General features: G+C 40.5%; 1 protein-coding gene across 1 annotated transcript in view; it reads left to right on the forward strand.

Annotated features, from left to right (window-relative positions):
• LOC124555978 (diacylglycerol kinase 1-like) overlaps positions 1 to 27,555 on the forward strand; it is a 380,703-nt gene that overhangs the window by 198,746 nt on the left and 154,402 nt on the right. The window contains exon 16 of the mRNA XM_047130023.1: positions 14,544 to 14,718. Coding sequence (XP_046985979.1) covers positions 14,544 to 14,718 — 175 coding nt within the window. The remainder of the gene's footprint in view (positions 1 to 14,543; positions 14,719 to 27,555) is intronic.

Genomic DNA, 27,555 nt, shown 5'->3' on the forward strand with positions numbered 1-27,555 from the left:
AGAATTACAGACCAACATCGCTGACGTCCAACTGTTCAAAGATCTTAGTGCATACTCTAAGTTCAAACATTATGACGTTGTTAGAGGAAAAGAGGATTCTCTTGGAGAAGCGGTAGATATTCAACAGTAATTACTCGTGCAAGACACAGCTTGCTCTGTTCACGCACGGTATCTTACATATAGCCTTGTAGAGAAGGAAAACGTAAACGATAAAAAGTGGAAACATAAAGCAAATAGAGACTTTTGAAATTTGGTGCAACTTTTATTCCCTCGCTCTTCCTTTCTTTACTATACCGATGATTCCTTGAGACCTCAGATTCTGTCCCAACAACCGAATCCTTCTTTTAGTTATGTTACTCCACAATTTTTTCCCTTGTTCGATTCAGGACTTCTCCATTAGTTATTCGATTTACTCATCTAGTTTTCAACATTTTACTGTACCACCACATTTCAAAAGGTTGTATTCTCTTCTTGTCTAGACCGGTTGTCATCCACATTTCACCTCCATACAAGGCTACACTTCATGCAAATACCTTTAGAAAAGAACTAGCACATAAGTATGCATTCGATGCTAAGAAATTCCCCTTTTTCAGATATACATTCCTTGCTATTGCGAGTCTGTATTTTATATTCTCTACTTCGACCATCATCGGTTTTTTCTGCTCAAATACCAAGTCATCTCCTACTGTTACTGTCCATGAGCACCATCTGTTTCAATTTGACTACATTCCATTACCCTTGTTCTAATTTGGTTGATGATCGACTTATAACAGCTTTTCAAGGCACTGTTCATACCGTTCAACTGCTCTTTAATATACTTTGTTGTATCTGACGGAGAATTACAGTGTCATCGGCAAACCTGCTTGTTCAATGTACAGATTGAATAACACCGTGGACAGGCTACAACCCTGTCTCATTCCCTTCTCAACTACTTTTTCGCTTTCATGGTCATCGACTCCTGTCACTGCAGTCTCGTTTAAGTACAAGATGCATATAACTTTCCATCCCATGCATTTTATCCGTGCTTTCTACAGAATTTCAAAGAGTGCATTCAAGCTGACACGGTCAGAAGCTTTCTCTAAGTCTACAGATGCTATAAACGCAGGTTTACTTTTCTTTCCCCCATCTTGTAAGAGAAGTCAGCATTGATCGCACGTTCCTACATTTCTATGCAACCCAAACTGATCTTATACGAGGTCACCTTCTACCAGTGACTCAATTACATTATTCGTGTTACTATTTTGCAACTATGACTTAATAAAACTGGCATTTCTATAATATTCTCAACTGTCAGCACTTGCTTTCTTTAGAACTGGAATTATTACATTCTTCCTGAAGTCTGAGAATATTTTTCCTGTCACATATATCTTACTCAGCAGGTGGGCTAATTATGTCACGGCTGACTCTCCAAAGGATCTCAACAACTTTAATAGTATGTCGTCTACTTCATGGGCATTATTTCGGGTTAGGTCTTTCAGTGCTCTGTTAAATTGTTCTCTCAGTATCATATTTTCGATGTACTTCCTGTTCTATTTCTATAACATTTTCTTCAAGTTCATTACCCCTTGTACGATCCCTCTATATACTCATTCCTATTTTCGGCATTACTTTGTTTAGCGATGCCTTACTACCTCAGCTGTAGATATTTATACAGTTGCTTCTCTTACTTTCAAAGGTCCCTTTCATCATCTTACAGGCGGTGCCTAGCTTCACCCTAGCTACAATCGTACAGCCTTCCATCTGTCCTCTAGCTATTCCTGCTCAGCCATTTTACAATTTCTGCCAATGTCATTTTTAGACATCTGTATTCCCTTTCGCCTGCTTCATCTGCTGCATATCATATTTTTCCTTTCATCAGTTAAATTCAGTATCTCATATGCTATTCAAAGATTTACGCTGGCCCTTGTGTTTTTATCTATTTGTTCATCGGCTGTCCTCACTATTTCTTCACTCAAAGCTACACATTAGTTTTTACTGTACTTCCTTCCCCTGTTTCAGCAAAACGTTGGCGAGTGCTCCCACTGAAACTCTAAATAACCTCTCGCTCTTTCAACTTATCCAAGACCCATCTTCTTAATTTTCTACCTCTCTGCAATTTCTTGCGTTTTACGATTCATAATCGCTAAATTATTGTCAGAGTTCACAGTGCCCTTGAAAAAGCCTTAGAGTGTAAAATCCCGTTTCTGATTCTCTGCTTTACCATTACATAAAGAATCTGAAAGCCTCCAGTCTCTCTAGGTCATAACGTATACAACTTTCTTTCATGGGTCTTAAATCAAGTGTTATCAATGATTAAATTATGAACTTTGCGAAATTCTACCAGGCGTCTTCCTCTTCCTTCCCTTTCACCAAGTCCACATTTTGCTACTATTTTCCCATATTTTCATTTTCCTACTATCGAATTATAGTCCTCCATCACAAGGCAGTAAATATAAAGAAATAGTAAACTAACAGACGGAAAACGCAATGAGAATTAAATACACTGTTGGTGCAAAACAATATGATCACTGCCCAAGCGAGATTGAATGTCGCCTGCTAGCTTTGCGGGTATGTGACAAGGTAAGAAAAGTATACAGTGTTCCATAATTCATGTTACACACCTTTAGAGGTTGTAGAAGAGAGTTAGTACATCAAGTTTTACGTAGGAACCCATGTTCCAACACGTCATCCAACGAAACTACAAAGCGTCGAAGTTTCTGGCGCTGGTGCCAGTAAATGAACACTGATCAGCCAGAATATTATGACCACCTACCTAATAGCCGGTATGTCCACCTTCGGCACAGATAACAGTGGCGACGCGCCGTGGCATGGAACCAATGAGGCCTTGGTGACCTCTGGAGGGAGTGGGCACCACATCTGCACACAAAAGTCACCTAATTCTCGTAAATTCTGGGAAGGGGGCGATGAGCTCTGAAGCTATGGTCAACCACATCCCAGATTTGTTCGATCGGGTTTAGACCCGGTGAGTTGGAGGGCCAGCATGTCAATTGGAAATCGACACTATTTTCCTCGAACCATTTCATCACACTCCTGGTCTTGTGACATGGGAAATGGTCTTGTTGAAAAATGCCACTGCCGTCGGGAAACGGATTGTTTTTGAATGAATCGAATTTGTGTATGACAACGTTTAGAATCTTGGGTCGAGCACGGTAACAGCTACATGTACTCTGTTTCTATTAACCCTAACCTCCCTATTAATGAGTTGTGCAGTTCTTGCTGTAACTCTTATACTGTCGTCGTAGCCCACTTTACTTTGCAGGATTAGATGTCTGATTATTGGAATAGCTTTCAAAAGAGTAGTATAGTTTTCAGTTGATATTTCACCTGTTACCAATTCATATGGCTCCAGTACACGTAAACATTCGTCCAAAATTCGCCACTCGTCAGATGTGAAACTCTGGACATCTGAATACAAAGCTAATAAAGAGGCTGCAACGCATTCCTTTTGCTTCAGTAGGCATTGTAGCATATGAAACGTCCTATTCCATCGGGTTTCAGTTTCCTGAATTAATATATGTACAGGTGTTTCTCATTATGTCCTAGATCTCATGCAGTTTTTCATAAACATTCCAATTTGTTTTAAAATAACTGACCATTTTTCTGGTCTTTTCCCACAAAATGCAGAGCATACCGTTGCTGCCCAAAGAACTTTTCGTAACTAAATTGATGGCTTGTGCCAAACAAGACGTACGTTGCATATCTATGTAGCCAATGTGAAGAAGATGTATGGCCACCGTCATGTTACTGGCATTGTCAGTTGTGATGTCTCATTTTGGAGCCACGTTATCCTACGCTTCACTAATATTTAGCGGTATGTGCCTTTCTGGCAAACGGAATGTATAGAGGATGAAAGCTTTCAGGCATCAATTACTGTTCAGGAAATGACCAGCTTCAGCCATATATGCCTCGCGATTCAACGAGGTCCAAATATTGCCATTCAAGAAACACATGCAGTCTCTTTCACTTCAAAGTTTACAGTCTCCTTCTCTTTACGGTAATTTTCTTCAGTTATGTGGCGCAATTTTTTTCGATTTGGTATCGAATATTTTGGGTCCAGGAGTGCAACAAAACATCGAAAAGGAGTGTCCTGAACGACTAAGAGAGGGTGCAAATCGTCTGTTATCGTGGACTCTAGTGCTACATCTAGTTCTTGCTGCCGTTTACCTCCCTCTTTGAAGTGAAACGTGAGATTTACATCACTGCCTCTCCAAGGAGACACATTTGGCTCGAAAACTGGTCCAAAAAGTTACATATCGTGCCGCGAAAAAGCTTGGATAGTTCTGATTTTAGGGTATGCTGTATGTTACTGTCATCCGATTTAAAAATCAAGATCTTCCTACCTTGGCTTCGGGCGCTATCCTACCTATTGCAAGGAACTCCCATTTTGTATGATCTGAATGGATGACATACATACCTGGGTATTTTGCCTGACTCGCATTATTTGAAGAATCAGCCTCTGTATCCGTGGACGTCGGTGTTTCATTGCTCGATCAATTGTGTAATTTGAGGTGTCTAAGCATGCCCGTCATACTTTCTTAAACATAGCGGAGCCTTTTAGAACAACTCATGTAACTAACGGTATCTCCATCCTCCGCATGCTCTGTGACTTTCGTTTTCGTGTACCCATATTGATATGAATCACAACTTCATCCAGATGAAACCAGACATTCGAGTTGCGAGCACAGTGAGTCGAGAGCGTGTTTGTGTAAGCGTTCCAAGTCAAGTAATAGCCCCGGGGCTTGATGTCGCAGCCAACTATTGCACACTGACGCACTCCACCGCTCTGTCTCTCGTCAGCTTCTCGAGAACTGCTCGAGAACTAGAAACTCCAGCAAATCTCAGTACGCTCGAGTCGCCATACCTTGCCGTCTCATCCCTACTCTACATTTAGTGCTATTCTTATGTTATGCGTTTGCAAACGAACTTGTAAAAGATCAACACCATTATCTGATGTAAGATAATAACCATGCAACCTTAATGCATTGTAGAGGTCTGCAAACGTATTATTAAAAGGTAAATACAGTAACATGGCAATGCACTTAAGATAACAAAGTTGACTCGTGTCTCATCCACCAGATTCTAAGAGCGTCGACTACGGTAGCTTTCCTAGCAGTCTTGTCAGTTGAAGTCGTAACCGCCCTAGCTGTACGTTAGGTGTAGTGCATACCTGTAGGGCGTTATCTTATTTCAATCGCTTTGTTTGCGTATGCGATTAGTGTCTCACGAGATTTTCCTAGAAAATGGAAGTGGTGTTGCGTAACTTAAGGAACGTATTTGTTCTACATAGTTATCCTCCTGTCTGTTACTATAAAATAAAAAGTATCTATAGCAAAATTGAAATTGTCAATGATTGATTGAATATTTGTTGGAAAATTATTGATGTGTAACGTGAAACAAAGGGATGTTGTTGTAAAAATTAAACAAAATTACTTTATGATATAGCGCTATTAAAATAATTTTCTCAAAACAACATAATTAAAAAACTCAAAACAAAAGCATATCATGTAATTCCGTGGAAACGTCCTGATCGCTAAAAACTTTCTTTATCGAATTACTACATGTCGAATTTGGATGGCCGCATACCTTTCAAATAGAAGACTTTGTCAGTCAAATGGAAGAAAAAACGTATCAAATGTCGCATCAAAATTTGGCCGAGCTTATATGAAACATGTTTGTGTTCTTGATAAGCAATTTTCGATTTATCACCAATAACAGAAAATTCAAACCTTTGATCATGATGAAGAGCGTTCTATCGAGTACAAAATAACAACAATAACTGTACGGATCCTCGCACGTTTGTGCATGTAAACGGTACATACATAAAAAGTAACTGCTTTGGTTGCATAAAAGCGCAAAAGTTACGCGATCAACTAATTTTTATTATTTATAAACTGCATTTTATATTTTGTAAGAATATAAAATGCAAACTGTAAAAACATTGAACGATTTGTAGTTCTAATTACGTGAAAAACAAACAAAAATCAAAGAAAGTTCATCGGATCGTATTTTATCTGACACGTATTCATTTACGTTCTTTCCCTACCGATGCTACCAATACTGCTGGTAATCGTAACATTTGCCACGTCGTTTGTATACTATATCAAAACTAACAAACAGCAGTTTTATTAGAGCGCAATTCTGTCCTCTAACCTTCCACATACGTCAAAATTATGAACATCACAGTATGTCCCCCATCTAGGTAAGAAACTTTTGTTTGAAAGATTTTCTCCTGTCACTAAAAGTGGCTGATGGCTGATTTATTCAGGTGTCTGTCTTAGGTGCTTCACCCAGTAGGCAGCTAATGTTTTGCGCTCCACAGGCTAATGGAGCGCCGCATAAAATAATTAATGTTGGTAAGGAGGCCCTGTATGTCACGTGGAATGCGCGATTGTGAAGGCGCACGCTAAAAGATTTGAAGCCAGATACCCAGAGCAACAGAAGTTTATTAAGTCAATGAACAAACAGAGCAACAGTCTCTTGAAGTTAAAATGGAAGCACAATGAATAACAAAACAATAGTTCTTAGGTACGTGGCTTGGTACCAGCTAGAGTCTGTCACCGTTCACAAAATGTTCTTGGAGTGGTTGGAGATGATGTCCCGCGATGCGGAGAGCTTATCGAAGTCGTCGGGCACTAGTCCATCGTGAGTTGGGTCTTGATGGTAACTGCGATGCCAGCTGAAGCATCGAGTCCGGGGATGATTTGCGTCGAATGGGCGAGTGCATCGTACTGAGGGATCGTGGACGGTCCGCGCTTACACACTACTTAGACTAACCTAAACTAATTTACGCTATGTGTGTGTACGACACACATAGCTGGAACGTCCAGGGTATAAGAAGTTAAATTATCGATGCGAAGAAAGAATGAAAGGAAGATAAGAATCGGTGGTTACCATGTACTTATGAGAAGACATATCCGGAAGACAGAACAGCGGAACAGCGGGAGGGGTTAGAAATATGGTTCTCCATTGTAATGTGTGTTTCTTTCTTTATCATGTCCATTATAATTATCCGGGCTGTTATGCCGTGGTCGGTTGATGAATTCTGTGGTGATTCCCAACGTTTCGTCTCCGACTGCGGGAGACATCTTCAAGGGGGTCCGTAGCTTGATGGAAGGTCCAACACACACACTGGCTCGCTACTGACTGCCGCTAAATTCCGTGTCCGCGCGCCCCCGCGCCGCGGCGTGACGTCACGTGTTTTGAAAACGTCAGTGCAATTGGCCGCTGTCCGTCGCCGTCGATCGCCATTGCAACGGCAACGGCGATCGACGGCGACGGACAGCGGCCAATTGCACTGACGTTTTCAAAACACGTGACGTCACGCCGCGGCGCGGGGGCGCGCGGACACGGAATTTAGCGGCAGTCAGTAGCGAGCCAGTGTGTGTGTTGGACCTTCCATCAAGCTACGGACCCCCTTGAAGATGTCTCCCGCAGTCGGAGACGAAACGTTGGGAATCACCACAGAATTCATCAACCGACCACGGCATAACAGCCCGGATAATTATAATGGACATGATATTTCCGGCCGTGAAAGTTTACATTTTAGTATCCTTTCTTTATTTAATGCGAAAATAATTTTCAGTTTACTAGCTTTCAAGCAACACAGAAACATTATTTGTGGTATGACAATGAAGTGGTTGTTTCCGAAATTTAACTTCACTTAAATGTTATATGTGAACCGGGATTTGCTTTAATATGTGAAAGCTATTCATTGAAACTTAAAGCATAGTAGGAGAACTATTTCTTTTATTGTTTTTCATTTCTGACGTATGTTTAACTTTCCAAAGTTTACTACTTATTACAATGTTAATTTTACGTCAGTGTGGTTTATAGTTGTCCTGTTCAGCTTTTATATATATATATAAAGAAATTGTTAATCTCATTTTATAATTCCAACAAAAAAGTAGCTTTATTGTTCTCTATTGTTCCTGTTTAAATGTAAAAAAAAGGCGATAGAGCACTTGCCTGCAAAAATCATAAACAAAAAAATAAAAAATATAAAATGAAACCAAAAACTCCTGTTGTTCCCTATAGAAAAAGAAGAAATCAGGAAAAAATGGTAAAGGGATTGCTTGCAATAAGAGGAAAATCGGGGTTAGAGTCCCAGTCAGGCACAAATTTTGATTGCCGTCATTCCATTCTACAGCTGACGGTTGTCCATATCCGCAATTGCGAATACATTTAATGTATTAAAAATTGTTAAGAGTCTTTCCTTGCAATGACAAGAATTTTACTGATGTATTTTACTTAGATATATGAAGACTGTATCAGCAATACTGTCAACAGTATTGTGCTGCCGCTATAACCAGCATTTTGCTGCGCAGAGTGCGACAGTGGAGGGAGGAGGACCAAAGCGGTCACAGCTGTTGAGTGTGTTGGAGGTGCCGTATTCACACTGTGCTGACAACACAGTTTTGCCATACAGATCAATTGGATTTGGTGAAAGTGCATTACAGAGCCACTTTTGTTGAAATGTGATGCTTGTTTGTAGTAATGATCATGAAATGAGTTATATGGAGTCTTATGTAACTCAGTGAGTAGAAGAGGGATGACATTTTGAACTCTGTTTAACATGTAGGCAGGCAGGCAGCCTGTAACCGCATTGTAAGATCATATGGGTTGGCAGTTGCTCCGACATTGTCGATTTCCAACCTCTACCGACCATTATTAATAAGAGGACAGGACCAAGTTAATGGCGGCACCACAGTATGAGCTATGTTCATAAAGAATATATACAGGAAGAAATGCCTGTTGTCACTGATAATTACGCGCATATGACGTTTTGTCGCACCAACAGCGGTCGGTTATGAAATGTGCATCCGTTATTATCATTAAAAGACAATAATATTACAGTTTTTAATACAAGAGACAAAATTGGATCATTTGAGGGAAAATTGAAATTTAGGATATCTGCAGTTCAGGAAAACAATTTTAATTGCTTTCCCCGTTTTATATGACTGTTTGATTGAAAATAATGTTGATTAAATTTCAAAGCTATTTTTAGAGCATTTACATAATTTGGAAAAAATTCTTCTGCAATATTTTCAGAAACAATAAACTGGTAGCTAAGATCGCATGAATTCTTTTTGTTCCATGATTACCGGTTTCGGCGAAACTAAAGCCGCCATCATCGGATCTTAGGACACATACACGTTACAACATCAACGCAACGTGTATGTGTCCTAAGATCCGATGATGGCGGCTTTAGTTTCGCCGAAACCGGTAATCATGGAACAAAAAGAATTCATGCGATCTTGGTTACCAGTTTATTGTTTAACAGGCATTTAGATCGCTCCCACATGACCACAATGTGCTCCCTAAAAAGTATTTTCAGAAGATTAGTGAGTATAATTTCTGCTTGCGAAATCCATTTTCCGCAACATTTTAGCTAGCAGGCTTAAGTGCAACATACTATGAAAAACTAATTAACCTAATAACTGACTCTGGTTTGAAGCAAAACACAACGATCAGGCATTACAAAATTTCGGGACGAATTTATCAGAAGAATAATTGAGTTTATCAAACCAAGCTATTACTGTTTTACTTCCGTTTACCACTACATAGTTATGTGAAGCAAGATTTTATTATTATGTTGCAACGAAAACAAAGTTCAGCCTTGAAGCTGCACCAGACATTAGAAAACCTTCCGGCATTGTACTTGATATCGGCAAGATATGTAATTTTAGGACACAAAATCATCGAAGGGATTTAAAACTTCATTCTACTTTGTATGTGTTGTGGAAAAAAATAAAATAATTACTAAATACATCTGAAATAAGTAATTATTTTTTCTTGAATGAGATTTTCTCTCTGCAGCGGAGTGTGCGCTGATATTAAACTTTCTGGCATATTAAAACTGTGTGCCGGACCTACAGTCGAACTCGGGACCTTTGCCTTTCGCGGGCAAGTGCTCTACCATCCGAGCTACCCAAGCACGACTCACGCCCCGTCCTCACAGCTTTACTTCTGCCAGTACCTCGTCTCCTACATTCCAAACTTTACAGAAGCTCTCCTGCGAAAATTGCAGAACTAGCACTCCTGAAAGAAAGCATATTTCGGAGACATGGCTTAGCCACAGCCTGGGGGATGTTTCCAGAATGAGATTTTCACTCTGCAGCGGAGTGTGCGCTGATATGAAACTTCCTGGCGTGAGTCGTGCTTGGGTAGCTCAGATGGTAGAGCACTTGCCGCCGAAAGGCAAAGGTCCTGAGTTTGAGTCTCGGTCGGGTACACAGTTTTAACCCTGCTGTTCTGTTCACTTTTACTTGACATATATACTGTTCGGGTCAATATGACCCGACATATCAAAATGCTTTAGAAACATAAATTTTGGTACAGTTTTAGCTATCGACATTGTTGTTCTATTCCAGTACCTTGTTAGTAATAATAATAATAATAATAATAATAATAATAATGGTAATAATAATAATAATAACAATGCATACAACTTTATTGAGGGATATTTTTCATTTAAATATGCACATAAATTTGAAACAACAGACAGTTTCCATTACAGGCATTCAACTTAGAAAGCACTACAGTTTTTCCATACTTCTATTCTTATTGTTGACAGTTTAGACGTAAGTATTGACATTTTCTAACAACAGACAGTTGTCATTACAGATATTCATCTTAGAGCACACTACAGTACAGAACACACTACAGTTTTTTTATTACATTCCAACATAGAAAGCACTACAACTTTAGAATCCTCTCTTCTTACTGATTGTAGTTTAGGCACAAGTATTCACATAAATTTGAAACAACAGAATTTTCAATACAATCATCTTATAAAATACTACAGTTCTTTTCTTACTGCTTGCACTGTGGACACAAGTAGGTTACATGTTTCTTGCAAATATGTTTACTACATTTTCCACACACCATGTTTGTTTTATTGTCATTACTTGATGGACAGAACTTACAGCGTGCACGTTTTGTAGATTTTCTTGTTGTTACCGATTCTGACACACCACCCACATCATTCGGGTTTTGGATGCTTGTGACCATTCTCAAAGAATCTTCTGTTCTTGGGAAATGCGTTCTTGATGCAATATGTTCTTTTATCAGTGACTTTCCAAGTTCCTCCAAGAATATTCTCCTTCTAGTCAATTTGCTTGCATTCCAATTAGGGTCAACCGAAATCCACAAAACGTATGCATTATAAGCAGAAACATCAAGAATATTGTAGAAAACTATCATTGGCCACCTATTACTTTTTCGTTTGCATGTATATGTACCTAATAACTGATCAAGCGTGTCTACAGCACCTTTGGTTGAATTATAGTCCAAAATCATTTTTGGCTTCTTATCAGCCCTGTCACTGATTTCCGCATCATGGTGGAGAGTGCTCATAAGTACAACATTCTTGTGTCTCTTAGGAATATAATTAACCACAGTAGTGTCATTTGTGAAGTAAAATGAAGAGCTGTGTACCTCCTTGTTGGTCATTTTGTGTGGAAGCTCCGGCTTATTTTTCCGTATAGTTCCCAACATAGTCAATTTCCTTTTCAGAAGCAGCTGCCCCAAATTGTACGACGTAAAAAAGTTGTCACACGTGATATTCTGACCACGTAACTCAGAAGTGAGATCAGATACCACCCTCATTCCCTGATTTCTTTCTGGTGCCGCTCCACTCACCTTTCCTGTATAAATTTGGGCTTTCAGTACGTATGAAGTTTTGCTGTCACACATGGTCCATATTTTGATCCCATATTTTGCCGGTTTACTTGGGATATACTGCTTGAATGGACAGCGACCTCTAAATGCTACTAACTGCTCGTCAACAGTAACATTTTCTCCTGGATTATACAGTTTAGGAAGGACCTCTACCCACTTCTCCCAAATACTACGAATTGCGGCAAGTTTGTCAGTACGTCGTCTTTCCTCTCTAGTAGATTTCTTGTCAAATCGCAGGACACGTGATATCTTACAGAATGTTTCATGAGACATGGTTGCTCGAAATATGTTTCGCCCAGTATCTTTATCCCACAAACTTTTTGTAGACTCCCCATGAGATCGATATACACCCGCTAGGAGTAAGAGTCCTAAGTATGCATGGAAAACAGAACCATCAATATCTGTCCACTGTTCACCATAAACTCGCTGCCCTTCAATATTTGTCATCTCTATTATTTCATTTTGAAGCGCTGTGTGAAATACTGCTTCAAATGAACATTTTACATCAGATATTCTGCTGACTGCATACCTGGTAACTCCTGGGGTACTCTTGATGATGTTCGAAGCTGGTAGGCGACCATGTTGTGCTGGTGGATGCAACTGCCATTCTATATTCCCATTTTTAGAAAGAAAAGTCTCTACACTATTTTGTATGGGCTGTGGACTGTCGTAACTGTCATCGGAACACTCGCTTTCAGATGCATTGCTGATGTGATCTTCAAACTCAGAAAGTGATCCTTCATCTGGTGAGGCATTTACTATTTCTTCCAACTCACGATCATTCAATGGTCTCATCGCCATGGTGTCACAAGTCAAACTGGGCAGAAACAAAGCATTCCAATTATTGAGAACTGCCAATTATTATTTCCTGGGGAAAGCAACAAACAAGCCCATTGTTGTGAACGCATGGAGCTTTAGGTGATTGTTGAGAGTAAGTTGGAATGATGCAGTCACTATTCCCACACAACACAACAAAAATAATTTTCGCCATTTCCAGATTTTAGAAATAAATACGAGTTACACTAAACATATTTGTGTCGGGTCATTATGACCCGAACATTACATATGCAACTATTACAGTTGAAGCCCAAACTTCTTAAACTTTTTTAAAACCTTTTAAAACACATGCTGCTCATCCATTTTCAGACAAAGTCACAAAGTTTCATAAATATATATTGGTATTTACATAATGTAAAATAACGTTCATATTCGTTTCGGGTCATATAGACCCGAACAGAACAGCAGGGTTAATCTGCCAGGAAGTTTCGTGTCAGCGCACACTCCGCTGCAGAGTGAAAATATCATTCTGGAAACATCCCCCAAGCTGTGGCTAAGCCATGTCTCCGCAATATCCTTTCTTTCAGGAGTGCTAGTTCTGCAAGGTTCGCAGGAGAGCTTCTGTAAAGTTTGGAAGGTAGGAGACGAGGTACTGGCAGAAGCAGAGCTGTGAGGACTGGGTGTGAGTCTTGCTTGGGTAGCCACACGGTATACCACCCTCACCTGGCTAGAACAGTCAGATCAAATGGCTGGTTCAAATGGCTCTGAGCACTATGGGACTCAACTGCTGTGGTCATAAGTCCCCTAGAACGTAGAACTACTTAAACCTAACTAACCTAAGGACAGCACACAACACCCAGCCATCACGAGGCAGAGAAAATGCCTGACCCCCCCGGGAATCGAACCCGGGAACCCGGGCGTGGGAAGCGAGAACGCTACCGCACGACCACGAGATGCGGGCAGTCAGATCAACATGGTACATTGTAGTGAACCGAAAATACCCTACGAATGATAAAAAGTACGCAATACATTTGGCGGATTCGGCCATGTGTCAGCAATGCGGCGTGCTGGTTACGGACGACCATCGGCTGGTCTGCGGCGAGGCATTGACTGTTTGGACTCTCGCAAGAAAGATAATAGCGTTCATGCGGCGCACTATCTATACAGCAGTCTCTCCTGACATAGTATTTTTTCCAGAGGAAACGTATTTTCCGCGTCATAAGACAAACGCAGTGGCGTGGATCACGGGTATGACAGTCCATTGCATCTATAGAGAGACACGTCTGAACGTACTGGATTACTGGCAAGATGGACACACAAAACTGTTATGGCTACAAAAGTACAAGGATTGCTATGCCAATTTCCTAGTAACGGTTTTTGTGGACCCGCCATATACTTGGGGTGTGCCGGGTGCGCAAAGATGAGCGGCGGTGCTGTCGTTTTGAAACCGACCAAGTAAAGTGATCAGCTAAGGTCACTATACGAGTATGCGACCTAGGAAAAAGTAACGCTTGCCCAGTTAGCAAATGGATGTACTTCAAATTTTGTTCTCATATCTATAAATACTTTTCTTTAGGGTGCCGGAGGTGGCTCCACTTTGATTTTGTTATTTCATGCTGCATGGTAGGACGGCAGCGAGGTTCCTTCCAGGACAGTTATAATGTGTAAGGACGTACTATGTTTATTTTGTGAATAATAAAGATATCTGTGTCTCCTATTAAAAAAATTGTAGAGCACTTGTCTGCGAAAGGCAAAGGTCCCGAGTTCGAGTCTCGGTCCGGCACACAGTTTCAATTATTTTTTCTTATTTCTTTAAAACTTTATTATGATTTCTGTGTTATTAGTTATGATTTCAGACTGAATTAATCAATACATTAAGCAACTTTTTCTCGTTTTTAAGATTTTGTTAATTTTATTAATCATCAAAATAAGCAAGGTGTTCCATCGAAGTACCAGGATTCCCAAAGCGTCCTGTCAGAGGGAAATTTTGCGAACCTCTGGTTTAGACATCCATTTGTGGAAATGCGTGAGAATTGTGTAATGAATAAGAAGTGTGTGCCTCGTGCTGAGAGCCGTGTCTGTGGCAGTGTGACGGCGTCGCGCTGCAGCTGGCGGGCGGCCAGTCGCTGCAGGGCGTCGCGCTGCTCAACATCCCGTACACGCACGGCGGCTCCAACCTGTGGGGCGACCACGGCAGCCGGCGCATCTTCCGCCGCCGCCGCAAGCGCGCCGGGCCCGCCGACACCGGCAGTGCCATTCAAGGTACAACCCTACCATCTGCGATTTCTAGCCTCGGCCTCCAAACACACTAACGCTCTGCTTTGTTTCCTCCAGCCTTCAAGGCGCAGGGTAGGTAGCGCTAGCGTACGCCGAGCCTAGCATGTAGCCGGTAACCCCCTTTGTCGCCTCTCGCTCACCACAGACGGGACCCGCTGCAGCCGAACATCCACCGCTGATCGGACTATCACCTGGAAACCATACACTATACGTATCAATAAAACCTGTTGTATAAAGAAACTCGAGTCATTTTTACTTGACAACTCCTCTCACCCATATGCTAATGTGTGTATGCCTCTGTAGCTAACAGATATAAGCCGCTCAAAAAAAGTTTTGCACAACCTGCGTATCAACCACCGTGTGTTGGTTCAATTGCGAGATGTCTGCACGGTGTGAAAAGTGGCAGTTTACCCTGAGCAATAAAAAGTGTAAGGTCCTCCACACAAGTGCTAAAATAATTTCGTTAAATTTCGGTGACATGACAAATCACTCAAATTTAAAGGTTGTCGATTCAAATAGATACCCAAGGATTACAATTATTAGCAAATAAATCTGCTAAAAAGACCGCCTACATTTGTGCGTCGTCTTCTCAATTATTTCTGCGCGGTGTGGCATCCTTACCAAATATGACTGACGCAGAGCGCTGAAAAAATTCAGCGAAGGGCCACTCGTTTTGTATTAATGCCAAATGCGGCAGATAGTATCCTGGTTGTGATAAACAATTTCGGGTATCAGTTATTAAAAATGGTGGTATTCGTTACGGCTAGGTCTTTTTATGAAATTTCAGTCCGCAACCTTCTCCTTCCAACGCCGAAATATCATGTTGACTCCAACCTACATAAGAAGAAATGATCATCGTGATCAAATAAGATAAATTAAACGGCATATTTAAAGATTTGAGTCCTCATTTTCCCCACGTAATACTCGAGAATTGAGTAGCACATACTGAGCGTGGTGGCGCAGTGATTAGCACACTGAACTCGCATCCGGGAGGCAGACCGTTCAAATTCGCGACCGGTCATCCTGATTTACGTTTTCCGTGATTTCCCTAAATCGCTTCAGGCAAATGCCGAGATGGTTCATTTGAAAGGACACGACCAACTTTCCTCCCCATCCCTTCCCTAATCCGATCGAACCGATGACCTCGCTGTTTGGTCCCCTCCTCCAACTTAACCAACTAACCAGCCAATGGTGGATATTCTGTAAATAGTTCTATGAACCCTCTGCTGAAAACGTTAGTGTGAATTGCACAGTAAACATCTATGTGTAGGTGTAAATAAAGGACGATACCTCAGTTATTACCGAACAATCTCAGGAAACAGCGGCATCCATTAAATGTATGGGAGTATGATTAAAGAATGCTTTATAGTGGAACGACCACATAAAACTAATCGCAGTAAAGGCAGATGCCAGGTTAATTCGAAGAATCTTTAGGAAGCATAGTCCATCCATAAATAAGGTAGCTTATAAAATCCTCTTTCGGCCGATACGTAAATATTGCTTTTAAGTCTGGAACTTTTACCAGATAAAATTGATGGGAGAAATAGAGGAGATCCAACGGACAGTAACATGTATCGTCACTGGTCTTTTAGTAGGCTCTAAATTTTCGCTGAGATGCTCGTCCAATTCGAATGGCAGACGCTACAAGAGAGGCGTTGTGTATCATGGTGTGGTTTACTGTTGAAATTTCGAGAACTTAGGTTCCTACAACAGCCAACCAATATAATGCTTCCTTTATACAGCGAAAACACCATGAAGGTAAAAACAGAAAGGCCTACCCTCAAACGTTCTACCGCGCACCATTCACTATTCAAACATGAAAGGGAAATTGTGACTGGTGCACAAAGTAACGCCTGGCATACACACTAAGGTAGCTTGTAGAGTATAGATGTAGATGTTACACGGAATAAAAGAATTGCCCTTTCGTAAGTAAAAAGAATACTAACAGAATCTTCCGTCGGTTCATTTATTAAAAAGAATACTGTACAGTAAACAAAACAACAATAACGAAAATAAAGTCAGTGAGAAAGTACACTTCCTTGCATGCTTGTAACTTCAAAATCTGCTGCTGGATAACATTCAGTACTGTGTTGCTCTCCCCCATGCATTGTAAGACGTTTGTATCTTCCTTGATATGCTCTCTACTAGTTGAAGCTTTGCTACTTAAGCCTGATTCATACTTCGGCAACGGACTTCCGCGCCAATTACATCTGATTCAGAGAATGCTTGATCGTCTTCGTGTCGGTATATGCGGTCAACCACTCAGTGAGAGGGGTGATAGGGCACGGGGTAGGGGTAGGGGGACGATCGCGCATTATCACGTTGAAAGGTGACCCCATCGCTGAAATGCTGACTGTAGGTCTAGACAATACGTTGGAGGATTCTGTCATTTTACGCACAGCCCTCAAATTATCCTCGAATGCGATGAGAGACGTCTGTAGATAACAGCTGGAAACATGTATGATCCACCTCCCCGCTAAACTCTACGTACTCCATACCTAACATTTGCATTGCATCTAGGCACTGCTACACCCCTCTACCACGATCATCAGGCATCAGACAAATACAGTGCTCGTCGGTGAAGGGAATCCGATGTAATTAATCCAGGATGCATTCTAGATGATGGCGGGTTAGTATTGTCGTTCGGTATGGACGTTTAGAGGCCAAACTGATCTACATTTACATTTACATCTACATCGTTATTCTGCAATTCACACTTAAGTGCCGGGCAAAGGTTTCATCGAACCATTTTCATACTACTTCTCTACCATTCAACTCTCGAATGGCGTGTGGGAAAAAGGAACACCTAAATCTTTCTGTTCGAGCTCTGATTTCTCTTATTTTATTACGATGAACATTTCTCCCTACGTAGGTGGGTGTCAACAAAATATTTTCGCATTCGGAAGAGAAAGTTGATGATTGAAATTTCGTAAATAGATCTCGTCGCAAAGAAGACCGCCTTTATTTCAGTGACTGCCACCCCAACTCGCGTATCATGTCAGTGACACTCTTACCCGTATTGCGCGATAACACGAAACGAGCTGCCCTTCTTTGCACTTTTTCGATGTCCTCCGTCAATCCTACCTGGTAAGGGTCCCACACCGCGCAGCAATATTCCAGCAGAGGACGGACGAGTGTAATGTAGGCTGTCTCTTTAGTAGGTTTGTCGCATCTTCTAAGTGTTCTGCCAACAAAGCGCAGTCTTTGTTTCGCCTTCCCCACAATACTATCTATGCGGTCTTTCCGATTTAAGTTGCTCGTCATTGTAATTCCTAGGTATTTAGTCGAATTGACAGCCCTTAGATTTGTTCCATTTATCGTATACCCAAAATTTATCGGATTTCTTTTAGTTCCCATGTAGATGACCTCGCACTTTTCTTTGTTTAGTGCCCATTGCCACTTTTCGCACCATACACAAATCATTTTGTAATTGGGATTGATCGCCTGATGATTTTACTAGATGGTAAATTACATCGCCATCTGCAAACAATCAAAGGGGGCTGCTCAGATTATCACCTAGATCATTTATGTAAATCAGAAACAGCAGAGGGCCTATGACACTACCTTGTGGATCGCCAGATATCACTTCTGTTCTACTCGATGATTTACCGTCTATCACTACGAACTGTGACCTCTCTGACAGTAAATCACGAATCCAGTCACACAACTGCACGCAATTTGATTAATAGTCGCTTGTGAGGAACGGTATGAAAAGCCTTCTGGAAATCTAGGAATATGGAATGGATCTGAGATCCCTTGTCGACAGCACTCATTACTTCATGGGAATAAAGAGCTAGCTGTGTTGCCCGAGAACGATATTTTCTGAATCCGTGTTAGTTATGTATCAATCGTGTGGAGGGAGTTGCGTACTGTCTGCCTGTGCAAAGTTGCCTCCAAATGTGAGCGTGCGCTTTTCTTGCCTCCTATGAGTACCTATGAGCAGTAATTTGTTGGTAGCAGTCAACAGCTGGTGCTATGCTAGTGGACGACCACTACGAGACACACCTTCAATCTTTTGAGTGGTGCACTCCATTCGATAGGCGGCTTCCATTTCAGATGAGCCTTCTAGCCGTTAAGTGTCAGTACGCTTGTTGTCGAATCTTGATGTGTCCCATCGGGGCAAGTTGGCACAACGAACAATGTAAATGAGCTGCGCTGTCCCGTTTACGACTGGTCACACACTACGGTCTGCTTCACTGCGCTGGGCATTCAGGTTAAATTTTACTACCATTACACAGAAGGCGATTCCCTGTGATCAAAAGTGTATTCAGAATGCAGTCTATGATAGGAAGACACGCAAATTAATCAAGTCATGAGGATGGTGCAAAACTTTTTCGGAGCGGTTTAGACTAAGTAAAATTTTAATGTAAATACTGAGTCAGAAAGTTAGATGGATGGACCGTTTTCTAAAAGGTAAGGTTCTGCGAATAAAGCTGTCTAGATCGCTTACTAGGGCAGACACTCGTTCCACCGAACCTCCACTAGTGTGGTGTAATCCAATATCGAATATGTTGTGAAAACTATGGAACTAACCACAAATACGTATGTGCGTCACGTCTGGTACAAGCGTTTGTTTCACTACGTCGATGCCTTGTTTGAATGTTCGTAGCCGGAAAAGTTACTTGAATACCATACGCTACACCTACTTCATCCGTCCTCAAGGTTTATGCACCCCAATATCACGTACCACAGTTAAAAGTACTTGTCCTGCCATCGTAACAGCAACACAAGGTTTCATTTGTCTAATTTCCTAAATGTCCCCAGCCGTAAAACAAAAAATTCTCCAACACTTTCTCCAGTGCTGCGGTCCTTTGAAAGGGTATAGTGGATTTCCTTCCCCATCTTTGAGTGATTCCGGGCTTGTGCTCCGTCTGTAATAACCTCGATGTCGACGGGATGTTAAACCCTAATCTTCCTTCCTGCCTCCCTGTGCTGCTGTCCGCCTTTGGAACATGCAAACTGCGCCCTGTGAGCAATTCGCCACCTTATCGCATTGACGAAGAAGTTGAAGTCCTTCCTTTCTTTCAACCTCATAACGTTTCCTCTAAATACTAACTTAGGGCTGTATGGCCACTTTTTTCCGTCAGGTGGTGAAGCAGACTTTCACATTTTCTCCCGCTAACGATTCTTTCTTCTTTCGTGCTCACTGTCAGCCGCGACACAGTCTGTCTTCCTTCTTCATTACTTATGTTCTATCACGTACCTCTTTCTCTCCGTGTCCCCTCCATTTCTCGTCCATTGCCGCCTAGTCCATTGAAACTGTAAGAGTGAAATCCGTTGTTCATTCTTTGAATGGGCATTTCAATTATGATTACTGCATGTGTCTGGGCTGGTTTAGCTCATGATGTATGTAACATGATTTAATTCGGTGTAACCAAGCAACATCATTGACGTCTGAAGAAGCTACTTATAGTAGTATTGAAACCTAGGTCAAGTTTAAATAGATTTCCGGTAACTGTTTGGCTGTGTACTTTAACAATAGTACTTTAATAATCTTTCTGCTATATCTATTACTGACTGTCGCTGATTATATCCTTACCTCATTATCCTATCTATTTGTAAGCGCTCTTCCCACATTAGATGTTGATGCTGTGATTTTCTGTCCGAAGAGTGGTTTGGCACAACATGCTAGTCCATTCTGTGCATGTCTCTTCGTATCTGTAAACTTCTGCAACTTACATCAATTTCAAACCGCTTAATCTATTCAAGCCTTGGTCTCCCAGCACTCCCCCCCCCCTCCCCCCCCCCCCCGCCCACTTCTTTCCTTAATCAATATCAAGTACCCCGTTCTGTTCGTCAAACTGTGCCATAAATTTCTTTTCTTCCAAATTTCATTCAGTACCTTGCCGTTACTCATATTCAGCACTGTTCTGTTGCATCACATTTCAAAACCTTCTATTCACTCCTTGTCTGAACTGCTTATGGTCACCGTTTCACTTCCTCACGAGGCTCCGTTCCACACAACTACCTTCAGAAAACTACCTACTACTAAAATTTATGTTCCATGGTAACAAATTTCTTTTTTTCAGAAAGACTTTTCTATGTATTGTCAGTCTGCGGTCTATATCCTCTCTACTTCGACAATCATCAGCTCAAATCCCTCCCAAACAGCAAAACTCTGCTACTACTGTTAATGTGTCATTTCCTAAAGCAACTCCACCAATTTCACCTGATTTAATTAAAATGTATATCACTATTCTTTAACTTTTTTGGTTTTTCAACTTATAACCTCTTTTCAAGACACCATCCATTCCGTTCATCTGCTCTTTAACGTTCTTTGCCGATTCTGACATATTATAGTATAATCAACAAACCTCAGTCTTTCATTTTCTCTCTTCTGAAATTTGATTCCCTTCCAAAACATCTGTTTTTTTCCTTAGTATTCTTAATGTCATATAGTCTACAACTCTGTCGCACTCCCTTCCCAATCACCGCCTCCCATTCATGTCCTTTGACTCTTACACTGCTTTCTGTACAAATTGTAATCTTTTGGTCCCTTTATTTTATTTCCGCTGCATTCAGATTTTCAAAGAATATATTCCAGCCAAAATTTTGGAAAGTTTTTCCCTATAAGAGTAGTTTTACATTTGGTTAAGATACCTTCTAATGTAAGTCGTAGGATCAATGTTTCTTGCGTGTTCCTTCTTTTCTCCGGAACCCAAACTGATCTTCTCGAGATCTGTTTGTACTCGTTTATCCAGTCTTCTGTAAAAAGTTTTTTTCAGTATTTTGAAAGCAGTCTTATTAGACTGATAGTTTCGTAGTATTAACATTTGTTAGCACCTACCTTCTTTGGAAATGGGATTGTTACATTATTCTTGAAATCTGAGGATATTTCACCTTTGTCGTGCATCTTGTACATCGGTGGAATACTTTTGTCATGGCTGGCTCTCTCAAGAATCTTAATAATTCTGAGGGAACGTCGTCTATGTCAGGAGCCTTGTTTCGACTTATATCTTCAGTCATATTCTTCTGGGAATATTATATTTCCCATCTCATATTCATCTCCTCCCTGTCCTCTTCCTATAATATTGTCTTGAAGCTAATGTTTCTTGTATAGCCTTTCTGTATATTAGGTTCACATTTCAGCTTTCCTTTCTTCGCTTACTACTATCTTATTATCTGAGCTCTTGATGGTCATACAGCTGATTACCTTTCCTCCAAAGGTCTGTTTAATTTTCCTACAGGTGGAATCTCACTTTACTCGAGTGATACATGCTTCTACAGTTTTTCATTTGTTATCTAGCCATTCCTGCTCACCGATTTGACCTTCTGTCAGTCTCATTTGTTATATTCTGTATGCCGTTTTGCACACTTCACTGGCAACATTTTTTTATTTTACTCTTTCGTCAGTTACATTCTTTATCGTTGGTCGTGTTAAAGGATTCCTATAGGACCTCGTCTTTTGCCTATTTGATCCCCTGCTGCCATCAGTATTTCATCTCTCAAAGCTACAAATTCGTCTTCTGTTGTATTCTCTTCGAGTGTTTCAGTTACTCGTTGCCTAATTCTCCCTTTGAAACCATACAACCACTTACGGTTCTTCAGTTGCTACAGGTCTCATCTCCTTAACTTCCAACTTTTCTGAAATTTCTTGACTTTTAATCTGCAGTTCACAACCGATAAATTATATGGTTAGAGTCCATATGTGCTCCTTGATATGTTTTATTATTAGATGTAAGACTTCCTATAACACGCATCTTAATTACTATCGTTCATACGAAAACAATGTCCGTTATGGGCTGTACAGTATTCGAAGTTATTTGCTATTGGCCAGTTTCGAATTTTTAGTTACTACCAAGCAATGTGTAAGTATATCTAAACACTGTGGACCCACACGCAAACAAAATTATTAATTTATATCATTTAAAGAAAGATTTCCCGGTGAGATGAAAGCAGAGTCTAATGGCCCTAATCATTTCAGAGCAAATAAAATAAATTAACCAAAATAATGGTGTTTACATTATTAAATTATTTTGCAACATGTTTCAGCTACTGCAAGTATCAGATACTATAATTAAGAAAAAATAGTATAAAAATTTAAAAGTATAACGAATACGCTATCTGACAACAATCATAATATCCAACCCACCAAGTACAGAACTTCTGAAACAAAGTCAGTGTCGTTTTATGGGAAAAAAACCTATACTGAGGCGGGATTTTGATAGTCAATTCTACGCTTGTATTGAATGCTTTTATTTTTATGGCCATAAACGTGTAAAATTACAGAGTGCGGTAAAATAAGAATTCCTTATTTTAAATTACAAAATATGACCTCAGTAGGTACGATTTCACAATATAAAAGTTGGTATTTCAAATGAAAGCAACACTTAAGTGTGGAGTCTACAAAAGTAAAATACCGAGAATTCATCATATTTGATTTATAAGCACGTATCATTTATCTGCGTTACTCTTCTGTTTATATAACATGCTGCAGTTATTATGTAAGTTTTTCGTGTAGGTATAATTGGTTTCCCACAAGATTGAGGAAATGTTGGCTTAAGAACAGAATGGCTTTACAGATATTCACGAAATTAAATTTCAGAGTTTATTAAATCGGTATTGTGGAACGCCAAAAGTCATACAGACCAATGAAAATCAGTTATACAATAACGTAGTCAACCTTACAGACGTAAACTTGACAAGTGTTCAGTCGCCGTTAGTAGATAAAGCATTGAAATTTAATATCGCCTGCCAAAATTAAAATTAAAATTAAAATGTTTCAAAACGTCTAAGCTTCGTTGGTGACGTCTTACTGTTCTTGACTGGTAGTTTATACATAGTATCACATTTTTTTGTATTACTTTTCTTCTTAGTTACAGGGTCTGATGAGGGCCCCAGAGGAAAAATATTATAAATAATGTAAGAAAGAAATCATTAAGCCTTCTGGACAGCATTATTCACAGAAGTTCATAATTGTCTCAAACTAATTTCAGAAAACTATTCGCTTTATTAATGAACTTTTTTTTATAGCTACATGTATGCGTCTCGAAAGAAATGTTATGAATTGGCACGTACCGTCAAACGCACTAAACTGAAAAATACGTTTCTGCTGCGGTCATTTCGCTGCAGTGAGTATGAAAACTTGTGTTGTGGAGCAGTGGAGCAACACGTCAGCAAGGAGCTTCATCAAAAACTTTCAGAAATATCAGCGAAGAGACGTTTGCCAAACGTTCAAATCTACAAAGCGTAGTTATAGGTAAAAAATTGTACCAATGTTTGAATACGAAAATGAACTATCAAATATTCGTCTCGCATGGAGTGACAGCCTGGAGACGTAGCGACAAGTAGCTAACAAGTGCGACAGTTGGCAAAACTTCTGTAGCTATTCCTCTCGTTGTTACTGGAGCCATTGCGGTATTCTGTCGACTGAATAAGCGGAAAATATGTTTCCGATTTGACAACAAGAGACTGACGGACGAGTAAACGACAACACAAATGGAAATTCGTCGTGCAAGAAATAAATATAGGAAAATCGAGTCTGTCAGCAGAAAAAGTAATTTTAGAAACAAACCCATTGTTTTTCCACTCGCATCTTTCAACGGCAATTTCTATCGGAAAAAATAAATTACTAGATATTTCATTGCTATGTTTGTCTGAGATACAACTTTTCTGCAATCAATCCTTACAGAATATGAGACCGTGTGCTACCAGTTGTTCTGTAATGGGACATGTATTCGGCAAGAAAGCGTATTCTTTTTACTAGACGTTTTCGAATGTCAGTCACCCCACCGGACAAAATATTAGTCACCTCTTTAAAATATAACACTCGCCGCTTTGGATAGCTGTAGATGTTGTAGAATCGATGGAATTGGTGTGTCTGTGATAATCTATTGTATGAAATCAGCGCAGTAATGGCTGTTCACGTGGAGACATGACACAAAAGAGCTATCGTTTGTTCGCTTGCGTATGATCAAGCCGTGAATGAAGTTACTCACTTTGGTGGTCTACTGCGCAAACTGTCCATCGTGTTTACGGGGAATGCTGCACGAACAAGGTCTAGAGATGTCTATCACGTTTTGTCAGTTATAATCGGATTCAAACGCGATATAAATTGCTGGTTCAGCGAATGGAGACTCACCTCAAATAGTTCCCGAACGAGCACTGGGAGAGGAGCTGCGTGCAATGGACATCTGAGTCGGGTACCTCGCAAAAGACGTTTTCCTCAAAGCGGCTTATAAGCTAGTTGCACGACTTTGGTATGCTGAACAACACAGAAACTGACCAACAGCTGACTGTAGGCGTGTAATGTGGTGTGATGAGTCGCAATTTTGCCGTTTTTCAAGTGATGCTAGGCACAGTCTGCAATTAGGCGCTTAGCCCACAGCGTGTGGAGGGTGCAGTTCACACCCTAGGTGTTCTTTAATTTTTTTATAGATTCGTACCACGACTAGGTCTCTTTCAGTCAGGTTACCATGAATTTGAACCAGATGTTTATTCAACATTCTCTTCACCATGTGTTGCCCTTTCTTCTACATCTTCATGATGAGCATATTGTGGACACTTCTATCTTCCAAAATGAGAACAACCGTGTTCATAGGCCTTTACGCATACATTCCTGGTTTGATGAACACTCAGGCACTCAGTCACACCTCCACCTACCCGCTAAATCAGCCAGTCTTACTTACATAGAAAATATACGTGTCTGTTGACAGGAGTGTGTGAAACGCAGCAATCAACGTACCACCAATTTATTACGTCTGTGAGAGCTAATGTTCAATGACTGGCCTCTGCTTGATGTAACAATCCAGAAGAAACTTGTGAGCTCTCTTTCTCGTCGAAATAAGGCCATTACCAAAGCCAGAGGCGGTATTAGAAGGTAGTAGAATCACGAGGGCTGATAGAACAGGGCATTGTTTTCGTCATAATTTATCTTCTCTGTTCTTGCATTGGTCATAATTTAATCATACTCTTGTTCTCTCATTTTTGGGGTATTAGGGGTGTAGGTGAAGATATTTCTGTTTATGATTACTTTTGTTTCTGTTAAACATTCGCTGTCCAACACAACTTACTGGACTCTGTTGGCCAAATATTCATCTTTGCACTCACATAAACGATAAGATACCCGTATGATTGTGTCGTTGTTATTAGTCGACAATTTCTAGAAATACCAAATGACTATGGCTATGAGAAGATGAAATCTTCATGCTCAACGACACATACCATTTGCACTCTATCTTGTGGGTATATAGCAAGCTGTGTTTAATCTTCTTTTTTTTGTACCTTTGGCGCGGAGTCAGACGACGGAATGGGTGTAACCCCACCGTCTGCGTTCAGTGTTATTCATGTTAAAGTGAGCGAAAGTTTTCTAAATGTTTGTGAATCGTGTAACTGAGGCGGGGTTTAGGTACCAGCCCGGTATTCACCTAGTGGGGAGCGGGAAACCACCTAAAATCCTCATCCAGGATGGCCGACACACTGACTCTCGTCCTTAATGTGCCAGGCAGACTCGATCCAGTGCCGCTGGTTTAACATGAGCAGCTATCTGTACAGGTTACAGCAAGTCGTTAATACGAATAGTTTTTTGTTCCCCTGAAACAGTGCTGATTCTATGAGAAAAAAATTATGTTTAGTTTCGCCTATTCAATTACAATATACCCTTGTAGAGACAGTTCAGTGTTCAGTCAAAATATCCTGATACAATATTAATGAAAACGTAATGCCTGAGCGTAATGGAGGCAGGCTGTTCACAGTTGTTGCTAGAGGAGGAGAATGCTATTCCACGTATCTATACACATGAAAAATACACATTGTACAATACTATCCTTACATTGGCAATTGCAGTACTACCCGCGGAATCTATTTGTAATAAACCGACCATACACGTGAGAGTTAGGTTTAGAGATCTGTAGATCCGTCACACCTCGCCAATAGTATCTATGGAGGTCTCCTAACTGGTGTCTTCTGCAGATTATGTCCCTTTCGCAGCAGATGATAGCACCAAGTCGTGGACTCGTGGGCTTATTGACATGTGGAGTACTGTTAAGTGAAAACCGTAGGAGAATCAGAAACTTTATTTCAGTAATGAAAACTTCAGGTCAATTTTAAGGATGTCAGCTTGAATTACTGTCTGCAGTACCTGCCGCGGCAGAGTACTGAAACATTTTACGATCACCAATATCACACAGTTCAATAATCCAATAGTGCCTAACAGCACTTCATAATATGCAACGTCCATCAGTCATCACACTTCGCGTCCAATTTAATAGTCAGCTCTCTCTCCCAACATTTCCTGTTGCCTTTTGTCTTCAAATGACACTAATTAACACAAAGTGCAACGCTTCTTGTGGTCCGTGACTGACACGTGACTGCTTGCGTGGGTCAAATGCCACGATACTCTCTGAACAGTGGCAAAGGCGTTTCTGGCCTCAAACTCTTCGGCCGGTCAGGGGCATGAGCATTTACTATGCTCATATATGTTTGGAGTGCTGTCAATCAATAGCTAGAGAGGACTTTGTTCCGTTAACCTTCTGCAAAGACAGAAGTTCTTGGACAGGATTGTACCACTTTACGAAACCCATTTAACATAAGCGTTACATTTCTCACCGCTTGCTTCGTTCGCAAAATCGGAAACTCCCAAAGGCAACAAAAGTTTGGAAATTTAAATGAACCCATTCTTTCGATACACAACTACAATCTTTCCTATCTGGTAATGATATTAATTCTTATTCCTCAACTTAAGTCTTTTTACTGCTGAAGATACTGTTGTTTCACTAATTCTACTCTTTTAAATCATTTGAATTGATATTTATGTTACTACCTCTTCGCAAATTTTGTCCATGGGGTTTGTTTCAACACATTCATCTTTTTGCTGCAAATCAT

The sequence above is a fragment of the Schistocerca americana genome, chromosome X (assembly GCF_021461395.2).
Source record: "Schistocerca americana isolate TAMUIC-IGC-003095 chromosome X, iqSchAmer2.1, whole genome shotgun sequence".
NCBI classification, from domain to species: Eukaryota; Metazoa; Arthropoda; class Insecta; order Orthoptera; family Acrididae; genus Schistocerca; species Schistocerca americana.